The following is a 26,139-nucleotide window of genomic DNA, read 5'->3' as shown; positions in this document are numbered from 1 at the left end:
TACGTCACAGGGCCTCCAAAGGTCCTTAAGCTAAATACCATAGAGTTCACCTCGTCACATATTATTCTATTTACATTAACCTATGAATAAATTACTGATTATAAACTAGAATAGAGGAGACTAGGGGTAGACTGGCTAACAGGGATCCCTAAGTCCTAGGGACTCTGGCTATGGGGACCCATAAATAAACAAATACCGTATAGAATGCGGTACTGGGACACCACACTTGTAATACAGTACTTTACACATACTTTAAAGTTGAGAAGTATTGGTCATTATCACAGTCCTGGAGTAATTGATAGGCTTGAGGTTTGGTAGTATGGGTCTTGCAGTTTTGGTTTTCTTTCCTTGTGGTACATGTAAGACTCAGAGGCTTATGGCATTTATGACCTGGCTTCTTCTCCACTGCACTGATTTTGCTTGACTTGTGATAAGAATGTACTAGACTTTTGACTGAAAGATTTGAGACTTTTCTGGGATGATTACTTTAGAACTGTACTAGATTTGCTTCTCCCTTGCAACATGTACTGACATAGCATTTCTGGCCTGGCTTGTTCCTCATGGTACTTAGGATACACTTGTCTAAAGAAATTAAGTTTAGGCAGTAGACTGTACTTCTGCGCTATTGTCCAACATATGGATGCATGTTTTGGGGGTCTTCACAAGGATGTGTGCCATAGAACGATATGCAAAGATACCCTCCTTCACTTACTTTTCTTTGGGTTTCTCTGAGACAGAGACTATCTTTAAGGGCATCCAGAAGGGAATCCCCAGATGTTAGTCCATCGCTCAATTAGACCGGCCCTGAGGATATCTGCACCTAATCCCTCCTCTTTTCTGCTACTGCTTGTAGTTTTATTACCCTCTGTAATGGGACACGCTAGACAGGTTGCAGCTTTGTTGCCTTGTGCTGAAATGTTATGTTACTCCTTCTCTTGTTAGGCCAAAACTACACTAATGTGCTTTAGTATCCTTCCCCTATTGCTGGGGATTGTAAGGCTGGGTTCATACCATGTTTTGTTAACTACGGTTCCCGTATACGGCTGGGAGGAGGGGGCGGGGCTTAATCGTGGCGCCCGCCCTCAGCCGTATTCGGGAACCGTATTTAATGCATGTCTATGAGCCGACCGGAGTGAACCGCAGCCGGTCGGCTTCGTTTTCGGCCTTATGCGGTTTCCCGAACGCAAGCAAAAACATGGTCGACCGCGTTTTTGCCTGCGGTCGGGAAACCGTATACGGCCGAAAACGAAGCCGACCTCAAGTGACCTAGGGCTCCATATACAGCCCCCTATGTGATTAGGGGAGGGGTTGCAATCTGTCACCATCTCTGTCAAGTAAAGTCCATCTGTAGTCACCCTGGCCTGCACTTAAGTCAGTCTAACTACTGCAACACCCAGCAAGCCTGCGAGGTCCCCCCGTGTCACTGGTCACCTCCCTGGGATATTTGGCTGTACTGCAAAGACTATACCACCTGTCTTGCCTCAGTAAAGCTGCCATTATCCTTAATCTGGCTTGGTGCCTTCAGTGCCCCTGCCTAACCCAGGATCAGCGGTATTACCTTCGGGTGGTTAAGGCTAAACCATGCCCCTGGTGTCACGACAGAAGGGGTTCATACATTCTGCTCCTTGGGCCATAACATCTGCCCTGCATCTACCCTGCATCGCACCCCAACACCACACTTAGGCTCAGTGAATGCAGGCAATATTTAAAGAGTACCTGCCACCATCTCCATTGTTTTATATTATGGTGCTGGTATGTTGCACTCTTCATTACCTGTCCCCTGCAGTTTTTCTTTTTCATTTTCACCCAGTATTTCCTCCATAATCCTCTTTTAACCTCTTAAGGACGCAGGGCGTGCCTGTATGCCTTGCGCCCAGTCCCGGACTATAACGCGGGGTCACGCCATGACCCCGTGTCATAGCGGGTCGGTCCCGGAGGCTAATGAAAGCCAGGAACTTGGGCTAATAGCGTGCAGCACCGATCGTTGTGCAGCACGCTATTAAACCTTTAGACTTGGCGTTCAAAGTTGATCGCTGTATCTAAAGTAACAAAAATACACTCCCGGCAGCTCAGTTGGGCTGATCGGGACCATCGCGGTGAAATCGCGATGTCCCGATCAACTAGAATGTGAGTGGAGGGTCCGTCACCTGCCTCCGACACATCCAATCGGTGCTTGATTCCTCCAAGCCTGAAATCCAGGCTTGAGCAATCGATTGCCAATAACACTGATCATTGCCATGTTAATGCATGGCAATGATTTGTGTAGAAGATCAGTGTGTGCAGTGTGCAGCCACTAGAGGGGGCTATAAAACTGCAAAAAAAAAGTGTGAAAAAAGTTAATAATGATCATTTAACCCCTTCCCTAATAAAAGTAAGCATTAACAGTGTTCTCTGTGCTTTGCTTCTCCAGCCTGCCAAAGCAGCCTGGAGAAACAGGGAGAAGATCAGACAGCACAGAAGCAGGTAGGGACCCAGAGTCCAACATCTTAGCTGATCAGGACCCCATAATAACCCAACGGTGGTCCCATTCAGCCCTTACAACCCACCGACACCAGTAATTTACCTTCTTTAGGTCCCATCTTTGATAGCAGGATCTAAAGGGTTAATAACCTTGCAGCTGCTGCCCCTGGCTATTGATATCATAGAAACATAGGATGTGTCGGCAGATAAGAACCATTTGGCCCATCTATTCTGTCCAATAATCTGAATCTCATCAATAGTCCCTGGTCCTATCTTATATGAAGGATAGCCTTATGCCTACCCCATACATGCATAAACTCCTTCACTGTATTTGCAGCTACCACTTCTGTGGGAAGGCTATTCCATGCATCCACTACTCTCTCAGTAAAATCATTCTTCCTGATATTACTTTTGAACCTTTGCCCCTCTAATTTAAAACTGTCCTCTTGTGGTAGTTTTTCTTCTTTTAAATGTGCTCTCCTACTTTACCGTGTTGATTCCCTTTATGTATTTAAAAGTCTCTATCATATCCCCTCTGTCTCTTCTTTCTTCCAAGCTATACATGTTAAGGTCCTTTAACCTTTCCTGGTAAGTTTTATCCTGCAATCCATGTACTAGTTTAGTAGCTCTTCTCTGAACTCTCTTTAGAGTTTCTATATCGTATGCCTGGATGCCTGGTACAGAGCCAGATCATGCCAGAATCCCATTTCAAAGGTGGTTTTTCATCTCCAGGATCTGCCCATTCTAAACTAAGAGAACATAAGCATTTAAAACGTAATCTGATTTGTAATAATAAGCTGGAAAGAAGGCTAAGGGTCCGTTCACACGCTTGGATTTTCGCAGCGTATTTAGCTGCGGATCTGCTGGTGAAGGCCTCGCTGTATGCTGGCTTTATATGTGCCTGCTGGTAGCGGCAATACGCCGCTACGAGCAGACACAGTGCAGCGATGTGCGCGGCTTACTCGCACATCGCGGCCGCTCTCCCTGCTCTGAGCTAGGCAGAGAGCTCCCGCGATGTGCAAGTATACTGCAACTCGCAGTGTGCCTGCTGGTAGCGGCGTATTGCCGCTACCAGAAGGCACATGTGAAGCCAGCATAGAGCGGGGCTTCACCAGCGGATCTGCAGCGTAAAATACGCTGAAAATCCGTGCGTGTGAACGTACCCTTAGAGTGATAAAAATATCTGACCAGTAGCATGATTTTAAACTGGATACAAGCTGATTTGTGAAGGTAGCTTTCACAAATATTTGTCTAAAACATTTGGAATGACTTTCTGAAGGGATATTACAACATCAGGAATACAAAATGCTGCAGAAGCATATAGTATTGCTTACCTGTCTGCCCCAGTTCTGAAAACCACCAAAAATACATTTTGTTGCTGTGTAATTTCTCTTTCTATGTCAGATAATCATTGTGCTTCTTGTTTGAGCAGTTGTTCAGGTGTGGTGACATGGGGGTGCAAGGTAGACTTGTCAGTTCTTGAAGCCAGTGCACCGTTAGCCTATACACGGTCCGAGGTGGAGACAGCTTCTCCTGGGCCAGAAACAGGGGGTAAGAAACACACCGATGTCGGGTCACAGATAACTGTCTTTTACTGAGGCAGGTGAAGGGATGCAGTGTAACTCTTGGGAGCTCTGTTGCCCTACTGGGACTTATGGTGCTTTTGTCCACTGAAATAGTATAGACTTGAAATATGAGACTTGAAGATATCCCATGCTGACCAGGGTTCTGACAATAAGGGCTTGACTTCACTGCACGGGGAACACTTGCAGAATGGCGGGGTCGGCTGGATTTAGAGTTTTCCTCAGGCTTCTCTCTAGATTCGCCTCACACATCTTCCACCTCCTTTCCACACTGTACTCAGGCTCAGCACACACTAAGAACTTCCAATGAACTGGGGCAACTCCTACCCCCTACACTGTATACAGGAAAATTTGGGGGTTCCCATTGGGTAGCAAGGGTCACCTGGTTACTACTGCATCTCTCTCTTAAAGGTACAGTACATAACACAGTGAATAATATTAATACAATAAAGTGCTTGAACATGATAAAAATTATGAGAGTGGGCCACACACAGGAGCATCAGGCATGCCCGAGAAGATCTGCAGCCCACAGGACAACCTTTGGTGCTGGAACACCACACAGTACTGCAATTCCCCAAATGAAATTGTTTTCCTCAGCTCTTTATCATAGCCCTTCCACTTTCTCACTGTGTGGAGATATAGGGAGAGATTTATTAAAATCTGTTCAGAGGAAAAGTTGCCCAGTTCCCAATAGCAACCAATCAGATCACTTCTTTCATTTTTAACAAGGCCTCTGCACAATGAGAGAAGCGATCTGATTGGTTGCTATGGGGAACTGGGCAACTTTTCCTCTGGACAGGTTTTTAACCCCTTGGGGACGGAGCCCATTATGACCCTAAGGACGGGAGCATTTTTTGCAAATCTGACCACTGTCACTTTAAGCATTAATAACTCTGGAATGCTTTTACTTATAAATTTGATTCCGAGATTGTTTTTTCGTGACATATTCTACTTTATGTTAGTGGTAAATTTTCGGCGATACTTGCATCCTTTCTTGGTGACAAATGCAAAAATTTCATGAAAAATTTGAAAATTTTGCATTTTTCTAACTTTGAAGCTCTCTGCTTATAAGGAATATGGATATTCCAAATAAATTATATATTGATTCACATATACAATATGTCTACTTTATGTTTGCATCATAAAATTGATGAGTTTTTACTTTTGGAAGACACCAGAGGGCTTCAAAGTTCAGCAACAATTTTCCGCAAAAGTTTCAAAATCGGAATTTTTCAGGGACCAGTTCAGGTTTGAAGTGGATTTGAAGGGTCTTCTGGTTAGAAATACCTGATAAATGACCCCAGTATAAAAACTGCACCCCTCAAAGTATTCAAAATGACATTCAGTAAGTGTGTTAACCCTTTAGGTGTTTCACAGGAATAGCAGCAAAGTGAAGGAGAAAATTCAAAATCTTCATTTTTTACACTGGCATGTTCTTGTAGACCCAGTTTTTGAATTTTTACAAGGGGTAAAAGGAAAACAATCCTCTCAAAATGTGTAACCCAATTTCTCTCGAGTAAGAAAATACCTCATATGTGTATGTCAAGTGTTCGGCGGGTGCACTAGAGGGCTCAGAAGCGAAGGAGCAACAATGGGATTTAGGAGAGTGAGTTTTTCTGAAATGGTTTTTGGGGGGCATGTCCCATTTAGGAAGCCCCTATGGTGCCAGGACAGCAAAAAACCCCACATCGCACACTATTATGGAAACGACACCCCTCAAGGAACGTAACAAGGGGTACGGTGAGCCTTAACACCCCACAGGTGTTTGACAACTTTTTGTTAAAGTCGGATGTGTAAATGAAAAAAAAATATTTTTCCACTAAAATGCTGGTTTTTCCCCAAATTTAACTTTTTTACAAAGGGTAATAGGAGAAAATGCCCGCCAAAATTTGTAACACCATTTCTTCTGAGTATGGAAATACCCCATGTTTGGACGTCAAGTGCACTGCGAGCGAACTACAATGCTCAGAAGAGAAGGAGCGCTATTGAGCTTTTAGAGAGATAATTTGTTTGGAATGGAAGTCGGGGGCCATGTGCATTTACAAAGCCCCCCGTGGTGCCAGAACAGTGGACCCCCCCACATGTGACCCCATTTTGGAAACTACACCCCTCACAGAATGTAATAAGGGGTACAGTGAGCATTTACACCCCACTAGCGTTTGACAGATCTTTGGAACAGTGGAATGTGCAAACAAAAAAATTAAATTTTTCATTTTCACGTACCACTGTTCCAAAAATCTGTCAGACCCCTGTGGGGCGTAAATGATCACTGTACCCCTTATTACATTCCGTGAGGGGTGTAGTTTCCAAAATGGGGTCACATGTGGGTATTTATTTTTTGCATTTATGTCAGAACCGCTGTAAAATCAGCCACCCCTGTGCAAATCACAAATTTCGGCCTCAAATGTACATGGTGCGCTCTCACTCCTGAGCCTTGTTATGCGCCCCCAGAGGACTTTACGCCCACATATGGGGTATTTCCGTATTCAGGAGAAATTGTGTTACAAATTTTGGGGGTCTTTTTTTCCTTTTACCTCTTGTGAAAATAAAAAGTAAAGAGCAACACCAGCATGTTAGTGTAAAATTTTTTTTTTTTTAAACTAACAGGCTGGTGTAGACCCCAACTTTTCCTTTTCATAAGGGGTAAAAGGAGAAAAAGCCCCCCAAAATTTGTAGTGCAATTTCTCCCGAGTATGGAGATACCCCATATGTGGCCCTAAACTGTTTCCTTGAAATACGACAGGGCTCCAAAGTGAGAGAGCACCATGCGCATTTGAGGACTAAATTAGGGATTGCATAGGGGTGGACATAGGGGTATTCTATGCCAGTGATTCCCAAACAGGGTGCCTCCAGCTGTTGCTAAACTCCCAGCATGCCTGGACAATCAGTGGCTGTCCGGAAATGCTGGGAGTTGTTGTTTTGCAACAGCTGGAGGCTCCGTTTTGGAAACACTGCTGTACAATACGTTTTTCATTTTTATTGGGGGGGGGACAGTGTAAGGGGTGTATATGTAGTGTTTTACTCTTTATTATGTGTTAGTGTAGTGTAGTGTTTTTAGGGTACATTCACGCTGGAGGGTTACGGTGAGTTTCCCGCTAGGAATTTGCGCTGCGAAGCAGGAAACTTGCTGTAAACCCGCCCGTGTGAATGTACCCTGTACGTTCACATGGGGGGGGGGCAAACCTCCAGCTGTTTCAAAACTACAACTCCCAGCATGCACGGTCTGTCAGTACATGCTGGGAGTTGTAGTTTTGCAACAGCTGGAGGCACACTGGTTGGAAAACCTTCAGTTAGGTTCTGTTACCTAACTCAGTACTTTCCAACCAGTGAGCCTCCAGCTGTTGCAAAACTACAACTCCCAGCATGCACGGTCTGTCAGTACATGCTGGGAGTTGTAGTTTTGCAACAGCTGGAGGCACACTGGTTGGAAAACCTTCAGCTAGGTTCTGTTACCTAACTCAGTATTTTCCAACCAGTGAGCCTCCAGCTGTTTCAAAACTACAACTCCCAGCATGCACGGTCTGTCAGTACATGCTGGGAGTTGTAGTTTTGAAACAGCTGGAGGCACACTGGTTGGAAAATACTGAGTTGGGTTCTGTTACCTAACTCAGTATTTTCCAACCAGTGTGCCTCCAGCTGTTGCAAAACTACAATTCCCAGCATGTCTGATCACAGAAGGGCATGCTGGGAGATGTAGTTATGCAACAGCTGGAGGTACGCAACTACAACTCCCAGCATGCCGAGACAGCTGCTTTCTGTGTTGGCATGTTGGAATTTGTAGTTTTGCAACATCTGGAGTGCTACAATTTAGAGACCACTGAACAGTGTTCTCCAAACTGTGGACCTCCAGATGTTGCAAAACTACAACTCCCAGCATGCCCAGACAGCAAACAGCTGTGTGGGCATGCTAGGAGTTGTAGTTTTGAAAGATCTAGAGGGCAGTATAGAGATCACTATGCAGTGGTCTCTAAACTGCAGACCTCCAGCTGTTGCAAAACTACAAATTCCAGCATGCCCACACAGCAAACAGCTGTCTGGGCATGCTGGGAGTTGTAGTTTTGCAACATCTGGAGGGCTACAACCTAGAGACCACTATAGTGGTCTCAGACTGTAGCCCTCTAGATGTTGCTAGGCAACTACTCACCGGCTTCCGTCGCATCCGGGAGCCGTCCTCTTCTGCCGCACGCCGCCGCCGATCCCCGTCGCTCCGCTGCCTCCGGAGGGGTAAGTGGACGTCGGCGCCGCTCCTCTTCGTTTTCCCCGTTCTGCCCCGCCTATTGTGGGAGGGCAGGACGGGGAAAACGAAAGTAAACCCCTCCGCCCCAGATCTGCTATTGGTGGTCGTGTCTAGATCACCAATAGCAGAGATAGGAGGGGTGGCAACTCTGCCACCTCACTCCTATTGCTTTAGAGGGATCATGGGTGTCTTAGACACCCGCGATCCCCCGTCTATTCCGAGTCACCGGGTCACCATAGACCCGTAATGACCCGGAATTGGCGCAAATCGCAAGTGTGAATTCACTTGCGATTTCCGCCGATCGCCGACATGGGGGCGGTCTAATGACCCCCCTGGGCATTTGCACGGGGTGCCTGCTGATAGATATCAGCAGTCACCCCGGCCCGGTCCCCGCCAGGCGCGCGGCGGGGGCCGAAATTCCCACGGGCGTATGGATACGCCCTTCGTCCTTAAGTACCAGGACGCAAGGGCGTATGCATACGCCCTTCGTCCCCAACAGGTCAATAAATCTCCCCCATAGTCTGCTGTTTTAAGCAATCTTCTTCTCAGAAGACTATCCCTCCACACAACTAGTTTGCAAAAGCTGCTGTGTTCATTGCCTGTCTGCTCCTCTGCCTATGGCATTTTTTAGCACAAGGCAGCATGCTGTAAACATACCTAATTCTTCCCTCAATGTCCGTATAAAGATAAGTTTGTATATGACAGGAAGGTGATGATAACGGCTCTAGGGGCTTCAGGGAGCTGGAGACAATACCTTATTGACAATGAAAGAACTACACAACTTCCTGTCATAGGTAAATTAAGCAAAAACCTGCTGAAGCCAGTATAATTTGTGATATCAGTATATTAGTGTATTGATTGTGTTGTTTATACTCTGTTTTTAGATCACATCAGTATGTCCACAGTGCCACACATGCCAACCTGTGTTAAGACAACTCCCCCCTCCAGCTCATCTGCAGATTTCTCCCTCTCAAAGGGCCCAGCACCTCCTCCCTATGCCCCACCAGAGAACCAGGAGCCTGTCGGTTTGTGCTACCTCAATCTACGGGACAAAGAGGGGAGAGATGTCAACCAAAATGTTGTTACAGAAGAAGCCAGACCAAGAACAAAGTCTGATCCCACACCCAAGGGGTCATCCAGCCAACAGAGAACAGTGGAGATCAAGGATTCGCCCGAGGTCAGCAGGTCCCGTTCCTTCACAATGGACACCCAGGTGAAACTGGAGAGCAACCAATTCTATTGTGACTCCTGTAAGGCAAAAATAAAAAGCTGTTTGGGGGGAGGCAGCATGGATGAGAAATGCAAAAACACATGTGGATCCTCAAGTTGTAGGGACAACATGGTTGATCTCATATCCTTGCCGCCTCCTGAACATATGAAAAATAAAGAGAAAGAAGAGGGTGAGGACGAAAGAGAAGGTGGGTCAGATGACAGGGAGATAGGTGAAACAACAACTATTTTGCCTTCTGCAGCACCACCTCCACCAGGATTTGGTGACAACAGCTCAGATGAGGAAGAAAACAAACGAACTTATGTAAAGGGTCAGGATAAGGGCAGGGAAGAGAAAAAAGACAGTGTGATGCCAGCATGTGGATATGAGGAATTGCCAGTTACTTTAATTGACAGCGTCCAGACAAGAACTGTTAAAGATCATGCAAAAGAACTTGATGATGCTCTAGTTTCCACACTGCAAGCTTTGGAAGCTCTTGCTGCTTCGGAGGACTTTCCCAGTCCAGCACCCCAGCCTACAGCAGGTATGTTGTGTCACTTTATTCATTCTATGGTCATTTTTTATATCATGTTGAAATAAACACTGGTAATCTAAAGGATGATTAGAACCTTTAAGTTTCTTGGAACCTATGCACAAAATGCATGAATACAATTTCTGCAAGATTTTATTTTAAACATATCTTAAATGATGGGAATATTTCTGTTCTGTACCCTGGAAACACATTAAAGGTTTTATCCAGGCTTTAACACAAAGTCTATCCTTAAAGGGGTACTCCGGTGAAAACCTTTTTTCTTTTAAATCAACTGGTGGCAGAAAGTTAAACATATTTGTATATTACTTCTATTAAAAAAATCTTAATCCTTCCAGTACTTATTAGGTGCTGAATGCTACAGAGGAAATTCCTTTCTTTTGTCTGATGATATCATGAGCACAGTGCTCTCTGCTGACATCTCTGTCCATTTTAGCAACCATGCATAGCAGATGCATAGCAGATGTATGCTAAGGGCAGCATGGTGGCTCAGTGGTTAGCACTGCTGCCTTGCAGTGCTAGGGACTTGGGTTCAAATCCCACTAAGGGCAACAATAAATAAAGTGTTATTATTATTATAATAACGTCAGCAGAGAGAACTGTGCTCGTGATGTCATCAGAGAGCATTCCAAAAAGAAAAGAATTTCCTCTGCAGTATTCAGCAGCTGATAAGTACAGGAAGGATTAAGATTTTTTAATAGAAGTAATTTACAAATATGTTTAACTTTCTGCCACCAGTTGATTTAAAAGAAAAAAGGTTTTCACCGGAGTACCTCTTTAAGACAGGCTGTCAATATTAGATCGACTCCTGGCACTCTTGAAAATCATCACTTCAGGGTTCTATGGCCCTTAGGTGACCACTGCAGCCTCCACCTTTAATGTATGTACAAGCTTCATAACCCAAAACATCTCTAAACAATTGTGATCAAGACAAAGAAAGGCTGTGTCCAAGCTAGCTGTATAATTACAGTAAACTAACTGGAAGTTTGTGGGTTATATCTTTATTGGATTACACATCTTTAGCAAGCAAAACATGTTGAAACAATCCAGAGAAGAGTATGATGGTATATTGGCCAATAAGTACCCCAGGGGTGTAGCTGGGGGGGGGGGGGGAAGGGGCACCTGGGGCATGTGCCCAAGACACAATTGGAATTCAGATTAACCCCTTAAGGACCAAGCCCATTTTCACCTTAAAGGGTAGCTCCCACCATCCAAATTTTTTTTTCTGTCCCTGCCTATTGCCAATCTATCCCTAACCCCTCCCTGCTTTTAATTTTAATTTTTTCTATATTAAAAACGCCTTTTGTCTGCCTGGCAGTGTTCTCACTACCAGACAGACTTCCCCAGCAGGCACCACGTCACTGATGCCTGCTGGGGGGGACTTCCGCCCTGAGTTCATCTACACAGGGTGCCTCCAGCTGTTTCACCACTACAACTCCCAGCTTGCCCTGACATCAATTGGCTGTCAGGGCATGCTGGGAGTTGTAGTATTGAATCAGCTGGAGGCACCCTGTGTAGATAAACTATTAGTTAGTTACAAGTGGGGCCGATCCCCCCCCCCCGCTACAGCGCTAGCCCGTTCCCTCCTACCACCCCCCCCCCCCGCCCCGCATACCCCGTTCCCTCATTACACTTGCAGTTACTGCAGAGTCCGGCAGCGGGCGTGCAGGGACAGCGGCGGTGACGAGGCGGCGATGTGCAGGAGGAGTGGCCTCCCAGCCAGTGGCCGGGGAGCCAATGCGCTCGCTCCTGCCTGTCTGATTGACAGGCAGGGAGCGAGTGCAGCCTAACTTAAAAAGGACTGATTGCCACTCCAAAATCAGTCCTTTTCCAGGCGTGACGTCACGCCAGGCTGCAGCCGGCCACTAGGAGGGTGACCCCCCTAGTGGCCGGTTTTTAAATGTAAATTAAACCTTTTTAATGAAAAAAATTAAAATAAAAGTATATTAGAGATATATTGTAGTACATAAGTACTACAACATATCAAAAAATAAAGTTGGTGACAGTGCCCATTTAAAGACCAGAGCATTTTGTTCACATCTGACCACTGTCACTTAAGCATTAATAACTCAGGGATGCTTTCACTTATGAATTTGATTCCAATATTGTTTTTTCGTGACATATTCTACTTTAACATAGCAGTAAAATTTTGATGATACTTGCATCATTTCTTGGTGAAAAATTCCCAAATTTCAAGAAAAATTTGAAAATTTAGCAACTTTCTAAATTTGAAATTCTCTGCTTGTAAGGAACATAGACATACCAAATAAATGATATATTGATTCACATATACAATATGTCTACTTTATGTTGGCATCATAAAGTTGACATGTTTTTACTTTTGGAAGACATCAGAGGGCTTCAAAGTATAGCAGCAATTTTCAAATTTTTCACAAAATTTTCTAAATCTGAATTTTTCAGGGACCAGTTCAGTTTTGAAGTGGATTTGGAGGACCTTCATATTAGAAATACCCCATTATAAAAACTGCACCCCTCAACGTATTCAAAATGACATTCAGAAAGTGTGTTTACCCTTTAGGTGTTTCACAGGAATAGCAGGAAAGTGAAAGAGAAAATTCAAAATCTGCATTTTTTACACTCGCATGTTCTTGTAGACCCAGTTTTTCAATTTTTATAAGGGGTAAAAGGAGAGAAATCCCCCCAAAATTTTTAACCCAATTTCTCTCGAGTAAGGAAATACCTCATATGTGTATGTCAAGTGTTCGACGGATGCAGTAGAGGGCTCAGAAGGGAAGGAGCGACAATGGGATTTTGGAGAGTGAATTTTTCTGAAATTGTTTTTGCGGGGCATGCCAGAACAGCAAAAAAAATCCACGTGGCATAATATTATGGAAACTACACCCCTTAAGGCACGTAACAAGGGGTCCAGTGAGCCTTAATACCCACAGGTGTTTGATGACTTTTCGTTAAAGTCGGATGAGTAAATACATTTTTTGTTTCCACTAAAATGTTGGTTTTCCAATTACAATTTTACAAATTTGGGGGGGCTTTTTCTCCTGAGTAAGAAAATACCCTATATGTGGCCCTAAATTGTTGCCTTGAAATACGACAGGGCTCCTAAGTGAGAGAGCGCCATGCGCATTTGAAGACTAAATAAGGGATTTGCATAAGGACGGAACCGGATGCAAGAATTACACTTGCCTCGATACCAAAAATACCCTAGGGCAGTGTTTCTCAAACAGGGTGCCTCCAGCTGTTGCAAAACTTCCAGCATGCCTGGAAAGTCAATCGCTGTCCGGCAATACTGGGAATTGTCTTGCAACAGCTGGAGGCTCCGTTTTGGAAACAGTGTCATACAAGAAATGTTTTATTTTATTTCGGGGAGAGGTGACTGTGTAGGGGTATGTGTGTATGTAGCGTTTTACTTTTTATTTTGTGTAATGTTGTATAATGTAGTGTTTTTAGGGTACACTCACACGGACGGGGTCTACAGCGAGCTTCCCGCTGGGAGTTTGAGCTGCGGCGGAAAACTTGCTGCATCTCAAACTTGTAGCAAGAAGCTCGCTGTAGACCCAGGGCGTGTAAATGTACCCTGTACATTCACATGGGGGGGGGGGGGCAAATCTCCAGCTGTTGCAAAACTACCACTACCAGCATGCCCTTTGGCTGTCCGTGCATGCTGGGGGTTGTAGTTATGCAACAGCTGGAGGCACACTGGTTGCAAAACACAGAGTTTGTTACTTAACTCAGTGTTTCACAACCAGTGTGCCTCCAGCTGTTGCAAAACTACAACTCCCAGCATGTACGTTCTATCAGTGCATGCTGGAAGTTGTAGTTTGCAACAGCTGGAGGCACACTGGTTGCGAAACACTGTGTTAGGTAACAAACTTCGCAACCAGTGTGCCTTCAGCCGTTGCAAAAACTACAACTTTCAGCATGCAGTGACAACTGAGGGCATGCTGGGACTTGTAGTTATGCAACAGCTGGAGGCATACTACTAACACTCCCAGCATGCCCTTTGGCTGTCCGTGCATGCTGGGGGTTGTAGTTATGCAACAGCTGAAGGCACACTGGTTGCAAAACACTGAGTTTACTTAACTCAGTGTTTCCCAAAAAGGGTGCCTCCAGCTGTTTCAAAACTGTAACTCCCAGCATGCCCAGACCGCCAAAAGACATGTTGGGAGTTAGTTTTGCAACATCTGGAGGAGAACAGTTTGGTGACCACTGTGCAGTGGTGTCAAAGCTGTAGCCCTCCAGATGTTGCAAAACTTCAACTCCAAGCATGCCCAGACTGTCAAGGCATGCTGTGAGTTGTAGTTCTGCAACATCTGAAGGGCCAGATGTTGCAGAACTACAACTCCCAGCATGCCCAGACTGTCTGGGCATGCTGGGAGTTGTAGTTTTGCAACATCTGGAAGGGCTACAGTTTGGACACCACTGAACAGTGGTCTCCAAACTGTGGTCCTTCAGATGTTGCAAAACTACAACTCCCAACATGCCCAGACAGCCTTTGGCTGTCTGGGCTTTCTGGGAGTTGTAGTTTGGCAACTCTTGGAACACAGCAGTGAAGATCACTTACGGCTGATCTTTACTGCTGCGTCCTTCGCTGCCTCCGTCGGTCCCGCGCTGCCTGTCCTGATCCTGCCGCCAGTCCCGCTGCGATCGTCAGTGCGGGTGTGAGGTGAGATTTCCGAACCCGTCCACCATCTTCCCCCCGCTCTGCGCCGACATTCAGGAGCGGGCAGAGCAGAGATTTCACCTTTAGCCTCCCGCCCCCCCCCCTGCCATTGGTCGCTAGCCTTAACGACCAATTGCAGCTGTTTAGGAGCGAGGTGGCAGCTGTCACCTCGGCCCTATCCTTTCAGGATGATCGGAGCGGTCTCTGACCGCTCCGATCATCCCTATTTTCCGGGCGATCGGGTCACCAGAGACCTGATCAGCCCGGAACCCCGCAAGTCCTTGTCATTAGTCAGTCACTGACTGACTGACTAATGACAACGATCAGCAGCAGGGGACCAGTCTGATTGGTCCCCAGCTGCATAGTGTAATCGGTCAGCTGTCCAGGACAGCTGAGATGACGTTTCTATCACCATGCCAACGGACATGGTGATAGAAAATGTATTGGACGTGTATACATGTCCATTTGCGTTGTCACAGGAAAAATGGACGTGCATACACGTCCATTTGCGGGAAGGGGTTAAAGGGGTACTCCACCCCTATCCCCTATTCAAAGCTTCTGTGTTCATGATGTCACACCATGTCCCATACATTCATGTCCATGGGAGGGGCTGTGACAGCTAGTACACAGTCATCACGTCCCCTCCCATAGACTTGATAGAGGGGGTGTGGTGGAAGTGGTCGCCCGTCATCTGACACAGAGCGGAGTTCGCTCCGTGCATATGATTACAGGTTGCCGCGGCAAACCTAGGGGATAAGATAGGGGATAAGATGTTTAGGGGCAAAGTAGCCCTTTAAGCGGAAATGCTGGCATGACTGAATAGTGTGTTGTAAACATCACACACTGCATGCTGTCACACACATTCAGTGCTGTCCGTGCCTTCAGAGATATGTGCATTTGTCTATATGTTTATCTGTTTTCATGTTGTGTTGTGTTTCAGGATGTGCATTTCTGCCAGAGCACATTTAACCCCTTAAGGTCCTAGGGCGCACAGGTACGCCCTGACATCCTGGGACTAAAGGACCCAGGGCGTACATGTACGCCCATGGGAATTCCAATCCCCACCGGGCGGGGACAGGACCGGGATGTCTGCTGAAATCATTGTCGGCACCGCAGATCGCCGGTGAACAGCACCTCTGACCAGATCTGTGCCCCTCAGGGCTGAAGAAGTGGCCTGCTGCCACTCTTAGTGCAGGGTGAGTTTTCTGTGGAGGGACAGGAAAAAGAAGTAAAAAAAAAAAATGTTTCCCCCCTGACCCCCTAATAGGTCCTCAAGGGTCTGCCGCACATTTTGCAGCATGACCCAAGCCCTATTAGGGCTTCAGGGCGATGCATTTGGCCACTTTTTTTTTGGCCACACCTTTTCTTTTTTATAACGGTGTGTGATATTTTATGATATTTTAGGACACTTCCCTGCCCCCCACACACATCCCCAGAGGGATATCAGCCACGGATTCCTGAGTTTGTTGGCGAATACGGATTGACACAGCCGGATACACTGAAATAGACTATTTTAGTTATTATTTTAGTGAAGACTTTGTCTATCAAAAAAACAAGTGTCAGGTAGTACTGGAGCAGGGAGTCCTCTACCAAACCGTGCTTTACAGTATGGCCATGATACAGAAGCAGTTCGAGGCCATTCTAAAAATGCCCCCCCCCCCCCCCCCCCAAAGTGATCCTGCCTATGACCAGCTTTACAAAGTGAGGCCGGTCATAGATCACTTTGGGGCCAAATTTTTGGAGGCCTACGTACCCCTCAAGGAGCTCTCTGTAAATGAGTCTCTTATCAGTTTTAAGGGGAGACTCATCTTCTGCCAGTATATTCCCTCGAAGGGGGCGTAGTATGGTATGAAACTCTACAAACTTTGTGAGAGTACCTCCTGGTACACTTACAAGTTTAGAGTATATGAGGCACGGGATTCCCATCTTGAACCCCCAGAATGTCCCCCGCTCTGGGTGTTAGCAGGAAACTCGTTTGGGACCTTGTGCACCCATTGCTGGATGAGGGTTACCACGTGTACGTGGACAACTTTTATACCAGCATCCCTCTGTTCACATCCCTTGACGCCAGATCCACGTCCACTTGTGGGACTGTGCGGAAGAACCAGAGGGGCTTCCCTCTAAATATTATCCAAACACCTATGCCCAAGGGTGAGTCCCATGCCCTTACTCATAAAATCTGTTGCTGGTCTGGTATAAGGATAAGAGGGATGTCCTTATGCTGACCACAATTCATGATAACGGCAGCTCACCTGTCCTTGTGCGAGGTATCACAACAATCGTCCTCAAGCCCGATTGTATTCTGGACCACAATCAGTATATGGGGGGAGTTGATCTCTGATCAAGTCCTCAAGCCATGCATCACCATGAGGAAAACACATGTATGGTACAAAAAAGTTGCGGTCTACTTGGTACAAGTTGCATTGTACAACTCTTTTGTACTGTCCCAATACGCTGGCAACACAGGGACATTCCTCCAGCTCCAAGAAGAAGTTCTACGTGCCCTGATCTTTGGCGACCGGGAAGGAGCAGGCCGGAGTTCCCAAAGAACTCGAGTTATAGGTGCCAGGATCGTTCCAGGCTACACTTTCCAGGTGAGGTCCCCCACACTGGAAAGAAGGGACGAACCCAGAAAAAATGCAGAGTGTGTCACAAGAGGGGGATATGGAAGGACACCACCACTCAATGTGGAATTTTGTGGAAGAAAAGGTTGGCCAGTCCTTGAGCTTGTCGGTGTGTACCAAAGTGCACGGCAGCGCCAACGTCTGGAGCTGTAACTGTGGTCAGGGACAATACATGTCCTTTACGGCCCACTGGGTAAATGCGGTTCCTGCACAGCCACAACACCAACGTGGACAGGTCACGCCACTTCCTCCTCCATGCTCTCAGGCCATTGGTCCTGTGACGGTGTGTGACTCCGCCTCCTCATCCTCCACAGTGTCCTCAGCCTCCACTGCACGGACAAGTCTCAGTGCCCCTTCAGCATACCATGTGTGCAGGACACGACGGTGTCACGCTGTTTTTCACATGGGTTGCCTTGGTGAAAAGAGTCACACAGGGGAGGAACTGCTAAAAGTCATTCATAAAGAAATAAGAGCATGGCTTACTCTACGAAAACTGGAAATGGTGACTAACAATGGGAAGAACATCTTGTCTGCGCTGCGACAAGGAAGGTAATTGTTCAATCTTGTTGTCAATCGGTTACAGAAGTGTTCCCCCCATTTTCAAGACATCCTAACAATGGGAAGGAAACTTTGCATGCATTTCAGCCACTCGTACACCGCAAAGCACACCCTCCTTGAGCTGCAGCGTCAGAATGATATCCCCCAACATAGTCTGATTTGCGACATTGCCACACATTGGAATTCCACCCTCCATATGTAGGACCGACTATAAGAACAGAGAAAATCCATCACCGATTTCTTGATGATCCAAGCGGATAGGGGGACTCCCCTATGTAACTTCTATGTCAACCAGTGGCAGCTTATACGTGACACCTGCCGTTTGCTCAGGCCCTTTGAGGAAGCCACATTATTAGCCAGTCGTCAGGATGTCATTCCACTGCTTAATTTCCTACAACACGTGTTGGAAACGATGGCTGGTCAGGGCACTGGAGATGTGGCACCTACATCACACAGCCACATGAGCCCTGTGGGGGCTGAACTGGAGGAGGAGGTGGATGGGGAGGGGCACAGTGGAGCACAGTTTAGGTTTCGTGAAATGGGCGGTTTTTCTACTCATCTAACAGGATAGGAGTTGGAGCAGCCAGAGGAGCTAGAGAGTTATGAGTAAGGCAGTAGGCAGTATGCAGTGGATATGGAGGCAGGTAGTCCCTCTGAATCACTTGAAAAAATGGCACAATGCATGCTCAGGTGCTTGCGTAGTGACCGTCGAATCGTCACCATTCAGCAGCGGGATGACTTCTGGCTCTCCACCTTATTAGACCCTCGCTTCCAGCACAAAATGGGGGCCTTTTTTACACCCACTGAGAGGGAGGACAAACTGACCTACTACAGAGACATCCTCGGCGCCATCGTCCATCCTCTCGCAGGTCTGACTTGGGGGCCCTCTGCGCTAACCTTCCACTGCCATGGCTGCTGGGGAGGGGATGTGTGGCAGGAGCAGTACCAGCTCCATCAGCAGCAGCTGATGAGTACCTTTCTTCATCCGCATAGTGGAGCAACTCATCAGCAGCAGGTAGACCTGGAGCAGGACCTGAACCAGTAGGTGGTGGCCTACGTTGACATGCCCATGCCAACACACCTTGAAGATCCGCTGGACTTCTGGGCAGCCAAACTTGATTTGTGGCCGCAACTAGCAGAGTTTGCCCTGGAAAAGCTGTCCTGCCTGGCCAGTAGTGTGCCAGCAGAGCGGGTGTTTAGTGCGACGGGGGCCATAGTCACCCCAAGGAGAACTGGTCCGTCCACGAAAAATGTGGAGAGACTGACCTTTGTGAAGATGAATCAGGCATGGATCCTCCAGGCTGTGTCATTAAGCCACTATTTGGTCTCCTGATGCTGGGTAATTACCTAAAAAATGTTATGGTCGCACTAGCTACCATAAATCTTCAATTTAAATTTGAGCATTCATCTTTTAATCTTAGGGATTGTGAGGCCCTATGGTCTCCTCATGCTTCTGGGACATTACCTAAACATTTTTATTGTAGCACTAGCTAACATAAACCTTCAATTAAAATTTGAAAATTCGTCTTTTAGGGTATGTTCACACGTACGCAGATTTGATGCGCAAAATTTGATGCACAGGATTTTCTGCTGCAGATTTCAATGTAAACTGAATGACTGAGCACAGCTTCTAATCCTGTATGTGTGAACGTACCCTTAAACTTAGGGATTGTGAGGCCCTATGGTCTCCTCATGCTTCTGGGACATTACCTAAACATTTTTATGGCAGCACTGGCTACCATAAATCTTCAATTTAAGTTTGAAAATGTATATTTTTATCTTAGAGAGTGTGACGACCTATGGTCTCCTCATGCTGCTGGGACATTACCTAAACATTTTTATGTTCCCCTTGTTACATTCGTTGAGGGGTTTATGTTCATATTTTTATTTTAGGGATTATGAAGCCCTATGGTCTCCTCATGCTGCTGTCACCTCTAGGCTCTGTCATTGTGCCACCATGTGACTCCTTGTTAGATTGGGTTTTGTGGTCATACAGTATTAGTTCAAAGTAAATGCCGGGACATTAAACTTGGGAATCTAATATAAATCTTAAATTGAAATAAAAAAAAATTGATGTAATCTTTTCAAGACTCAGATTACCTGTGGAATTATTACAAGAATCCAATGAAACAGCTTGGAGCAATAACAATGAACTATAACTAATAAAATTAAACATTTGCACTTTCACAGTCAGGGAGACGCTGCGAGGCAGGGGCTGGAACAGGTGGTATGTCGTCTGGCTGGGCGGACCGCCAGTTTGATACTCACCAGAATGGGTAATCAAATTCAAATTAAATTAAATAAAAATTACATTAAAAATCTGCCACATCCAGAAGCTCTGCAGCAGTGATTCTAATAGCGATGCCTGTATGCCTGTAATCTGCATGTAATACTGAATAACAGTATTATATCACTAACACGGCACACTCCCTATTCGTGTTAGGACAAGGCAAAGTGTTCTACAACCCTATTGAGCCTCTCTGTAGGCCTGAAATACCGTTTTTAATAGTGATTCGCCACGAATAAATTTGTACCGAACCACATTTTTTCGGAAAATTTGGCGAATCAGACAATTCAAATTTTTAAAAAATTGGGTTTACAAAATTTGGGGGAAATTTTCTCCTATTACCCCTTGTGCAAATGAAAAATTTGGGGTAACACCGGCATTTTTGTGAAAAATGAAAACCCTATTTTGTCATTTTATGACCAAATGTTCCAAACATCTGTGAGGTATAGATGCACACTGTACCCCTTGTTACATTCCCTGAGGGGTGTAGTTTTCCAAATGATGGCACTTGAGGTGGGGTCCTGCTGATCTGGCTCCATGGTAGCTCTGTAAACACTTAAGGTCCCTGAAAAAATTCTCCAAAATCTGAATGGCGCTCCTGCTCCTCTGAGACCTGATGTGCACGCGCAGAGCAGTTTACGTCAAATATCAGGTATGTCCTTACTCCGAAGAAATGTATTTACAAATTTACTTGGACATTTTCTCCTATTACCACTTGTGAAAATAAAAAAAATTGGGGTAACCCCAGCATTTTAGTGTAAAAAATATTTTTTTTTCCTTTTCACATCCCACTTTAATGAACATTTATCAAACACCTGTGGGGAGTTAAGGATCACTATACCCCTTGTTACATTCGTTGAGGGGTGTAGTTTCCAAAATAGTATGCCTTGTTGTTGTTGTTTTTTTTTTTTTTTTTGTTCTGGCACCATAGGGGCTTCCTAAATGCGACATGCCCCCAAAAAGCTTTTCAGCAAAATTTGCTTTCCAAAAGCCAAATGCGACTCCTTCTGAGCATTGTAGTGCGCCTGAAGTGCACTTGATGTCAACACATGGGGTATTTCCATACTCAGAAGAGATGGGGTTACAAATTTTGGGGGGCATTTTCTCCTATTACCCCTTGTAATAATGTAAAATTTGGGGAAAAAAATGCATTTTAGTGAAAAAAAAATAATTAATTTACCCATCCAACTTTAATGAAAAGTCATCAAACACCGGTGTAGTTTCCAAAATAGTATGCCATGTTGTTGTTTTTTTTTTTTTTGCTATACTGGCAAAGTAGGAGCTTCCTAAATGCGACATGCCCCCCCCCCCCCCCCCCCAAAAAAAAAATTTCAGCAAAATTTGCTTTTCAAAAGTCAAATGTGACTCCTTCCTTTCTGAACATTGTAGTGCGCCCGCAGTGCATTGATGTCCACACATGGGGTATTTCCATACTGGGGTTACAGATTTTGTGGGGCATTAAAAAAAATAATTTAGGGAAAAACCAGCATTTTAGATTAAAAAATAATTCATTTACACATCCAACTTTAATGAAAAGTCGTCAAACACCTGTGGGGTGTTAAGGCTCACTGTACCCCTTGTTACATTCCTTGAGAGGTATAGTTTCCAAAATAGTATGCCATGTTTTTTTTTTTTTTCTGTTCTGGCACCATAGGGGCTTCCTTAACCCCTTAAGGACTCAGGGTTTTTCCGTTTTTGCACTTTCGGTTTTTTCCTCCTTACCTTTTAAAAATCATAACCCTTTCAATTATCCACCAAAAAATCCATATTATGGCTTATTTTTTGCGTCGCCAATTCTAATTTGCAGTGACATTAGTCATTTTACCCAAAAATGCACGGCGAAACGGGAAAAAAAATCATTGTGCGACAAAATCGAAAAAAAAACGCCATTTTGTAACTTTTGGGGGCTTCCGTTTCTACGCAGTGCATATTTCGGTAAAAATTACACCTTATCATTATTCTGTAGGTCCATACGGTTAAAATGATACCCTACAGATATCCTATAGGTTTGATTTTGTCGCACTTCTGGAAAAAATCATAACTACATGCAGGAAAATTTATACGTTTAAAAATGTCCTCTTCTGACCCCTATAACTTTTTTATTTTTCCACGTACAGGGCGGTATGAGGACTCATTTTTTGTGCCGTGATCTGAAGTTTTTATCGGTATGATTTTTGTTTTGATCAGACTTTTTGATCACTTTTTATTCATTTTTTTAATGGTATAAAAAGTGACCAAAATACGCTTTTTTGGACTTTGGAATTTTTTTGCGCGTACACCATTGACCGTGCGGTTTAATTAATTATATATTTTAATAGTTCGGACATTTACGCACGCGGCGATACCACATATGTTTTTTTTTTTTTTTTTTTTTTACACTGTTTTATATTTTTATGGGAAAAGGGGGGTGATTCAAACTTTTATTAGGGAATGGGTTAAATGACCTTTATTAACTCTTTTTTTTTACTTTTTTTTTGCAGTGTTATAGGTCCCATAGGGACCTATAACACTGAACACACTGATCTCCTATTCTGATCACTGGCGTGTATTAACACGCCTGTGATCAGCATTATCGGCGCTTGACTGCTCCTGCCTGGATCTCAGGCACGGAGCAGTCATTCGTCGATCGGACACCGAGGAGGCAGGTAAGGGCCCTCCCGGTGTCCGATCAGCTGTTCGGGATGCCGCGATTTCACCGCGGCGGTCCCGAACAGCCCGACTGAGCAGCCGGGATACTTTCAGTTTCACTTTAGAAGCGGCGGTCGGCGATGTGTGGTATTAGCCGCGGGTCCCGGCCGTTGATGAGCGCCGAGACCGAAGCGATATGATGCAGGATCGCGGCGCGATCCCGCTTCATATCGCGGGAGCCGGCGCAGGACGTAAATATACTGGGGTATATATGGGGTATTTATATACTCAGAAGAAATGAAGTTACAAATTGTGGGGGCTTTTTTCCTATTTTCCCTTGTGAAAGTGAAAAATTTAGGGTAACACCAGCATTTTAGGGACATTTTTTATTTTTTTTATTTCCCAATCTAACTTTAATGAAAATTCGTCAAACACCTGTGGGGTGTTAAGGCTCACTATACCCCTTGTTACATTCCATGAGGGGTGTAGTTTCCAAAATGGGGTCACATGTGTGTATATTTTTTTTTGCGTTTATGGCAGAACCGCTGTAAAATCAGCCACCCCTGTGCAAATCACCAATTTAGGCCTCAAGTGTACATAGTGCGCTCTCACTCCTGAGCCTTGTTGTGCGCCTGCAGAGCATTTTACTCCCACATATGGGGTATTTCCGTACTCAGGAGAAACTGCGTTACAAATTTTGGGGGTCTTTTTTTCCTTTTACCTCTTATGAAAATAAAAAGTAAAGGGCAACACCAGCATGTTGGTGTAAAAAAATATTTTTTTTTACACTAACAGGCTGGTGTAGACCCCAACTTTTCCTTTTCATAAGGGGTAAAAGGAGAAAAAGCCCCCCCAAAATTTGTAGTGCAATTTCTCCCGAGTACGGAAATACCCCATATGTGGCCCTAAACTGTTTCCTTGAAATACGACAGGGCTCCGAAGTGAGAGAGCGCCATGCGCATTTGAGGACTAAATTAGTGATTGCATAGGGGTGGACATAGGGGTATTCTACGCCAGTGATTCCCAAACAGGGTGCCTCCAGCTGTTGCTAAACTCCCAGCATGCCTGGACAGTCAGTGACTGTCCGGATATGCTGGGAGTTTTGCAACAGCTGGAGGCTCCGTTTTGGAAACACTGCTGAACAATACGTTTTTCCTTTTTATTGGGGGGGACAGTGTAAGCGGGTGTATATGTAGTGTTTTACCCTTTATTATGTGTCAGTGTAGTGTAGTGTTTTTAGGGTACATTCGCACTGGCGGGTTACAGTGAGCTTACCGATAGGAGTTTGCTGTTTGCTGTTTGGGCATGCTGGTATTTGCAGTTTTGCAACATCTGGAGGTCTACAGTTTAGAGACCAGTGCACAGTGATTTCCAAACTGTGACCCTCAAGATGTTGCAAAACTACAAATGCCAGCATGCCCAGACAGCAAACAGCTATGTGGGCATGCTGGGAGTTGTAGTTTTGCAAGATCTAGAGGGCCACAGTTCACAGCACAGTGATCTCCAAACTGTGACCCTCCAGCTGTTGCAAAACTACAAATCCCAGAATGACTGCTGTCTGGGCATGATGGGAGTTGTAGTCTTGCAACATCTGGAGGGCAACAGTGTCGAGACCACTATATAATGGTCTAAAACTGTAGTCCCCTAGATGTTGCTAAGCAACTTATCGGCTTCCGTCGGATCCAGGGAGCTGTCCTCTTCTGCCGCACGACATGCCGCCCGCGCCGATCTCCCACACCGATCGTCACCCGCAGCCATCGCCGATGGGTAAGTGGACTTCGGCGCCGGTCCTCCATCGTTTCCCCGTCCTGCCCCGCCTATTGTGGGTGGGCAGAATGGGGAAAACGAAAGTTTAACCCCCCGCCCCCGATCTGCTATTGGTGGTAGGAGGAGGGGTGGCAGCCCTGCCACCTCGCTCCTATCCCTTCAGGGGGATCGTGGGTGTCTTGGACAACCGTGATCCCCCTTATTTTCCGGGTCACCATAGACCCGTAATGACCCTGAATCGTGCAAATCGCAAGTGTGAATTCACTTACGATTTGCGCCGATCGCCGACATGGGGGGGGGGATCTGATGACCCCCCTGGGCATTTACGTGGAGTGCCTGCTGATCGATATCAGCAGTCACCCCGGTCCGGTCCCCGCCTGGCACGCGGAGGGGACCCAAATTCCCACGGGCGTACAGGTACGCCCTTGGTCCTTAAGTACCAGGGAGCAAAGGCGTACCTGTACGCCCTTGGTCCTTAGGTTAAGGGGTTAAAATGTCACTATGCGGCCCCATGATCACTAGCTATGTCCATGGTGCTAGCCACATTGCTTTATTAAGGGGAAATGCTGGCATGACTGACAAGTGTGTCGTAAACATAACACACTGCATGCTGTCACGCAAATGCAATGCTGTCCAAGCCTACAGAGCTATGTGCATGTGTCTTTGTGTTTATCTGTTTTTATGTTGTGAGTGTATCAGTATGTGCTTTGCTGCCACAACAATATGCGGCTCAATGAATACTAGTTATGTCCCTGACTAACCACAGTTCCTTGCCAATCACAGTAAGTAAAACAAAATGTGTTAATGCACTAACGGGGATGATGTGTTATAGAGCAAAAACTGAGGAGGCATAAAATGCTTTGTATCATATGCAATGAGTAGTGACTTGACACTAGAAAGGGATGAAGGCAATATGCACTTTAATTGGAGGATATGTATGAATGTATGTACTTGTTTTTGTGTATCTTTCAGGGGCACTCTTACAGTATTTGGTACCCAGGCCGGATCCAATATTTGGCAATTCACACCCCTGCCATCACCAAACCCATCACCAAATCTACTAATTCTAGTCTAATAATTCTAAATAATGTTATGTACAAAAGGTGCTTATGCATCATGCAATACCATCTGAGAGGCATCTGATGGCCTTCACAGAGACCGGATCCAACTTTTTCAAGTCTGTCTGGGATTACATGAAGCAGGATGCCGGCTCCACGAAGTGCAGGATACGCTCAGAGTAAAGCAAGGTAAAACAAAGAATGGTTTATTCCCAAGATGCAACGCGTTTCACTGCAATTCCGCAGCTTCATCAGGCATGACAGAAACAGGTAAGGTGCTTATTTATAGGGATAACAATTAACCCTCTCACTGCATATGCAGTGCAGGGAACAATACAAATAAAGCATTGTTAAACAATAAATAGAATTATAATAATATTATAATAATAAGGGGAAAAGAAAAAGGAAAAAGAGAAGATAAAGAGGCACCCGATGCGAACTCGGCTAGAAGCTGCTAGAATATCGCATCCGGTGTCTCAGAAACTCAAAGAGCGTTCTCTATTGTCTCAATCATCTATGGTCTATGTGGCTACCATTC

At 45.4% G+C, this 26,139-nt stretch overlaps 1 protein-coding gene across 5 annotated transcripts in view; it reads left to right on the top strand.

Annotated features, from left to right (window-relative positions):
- The window catches only part of FRMPD3 (FERM and PDZ domain containing 3), a 445,976-nt gene that overhangs the window by 406,790 nt on the left and 13,047 nt on the right, over positions 1 to 26,139 (top strand). For all 5 annotated transcript variants that reach the window (XM_056539303.1, XM_056539306.1, XM_056539304.1 and 2 more), the window contains one exon: positions 9,165 to 10,034. In XM_056539303.1, coding sequence (XP_056395278.1) covers positions 9,165 to 10,034 — 870 coding nt within the window. The remainder of the gene's footprint in view (positions 1 to 9,164; positions 10,035 to 26,139) is intronic.

This window comes from Hyla sarda, chromosome 9 (assembly GCF_029499605.1).
Source record: "Hyla sarda isolate aHylSar1 chromosome 9, aHylSar1.hap1, whole genome shotgun sequence".
Taxonomy (NCBI): domain Eukaryota; kingdom Metazoa; phylum Chordata; class Amphibia; order Anura; family Hylidae; genus Hyla; species Hyla sarda.
Note: the sequence above shows the minus strand (reverse complement) of the source record. Positions and strands in the feature narration are given on the sequence as shown.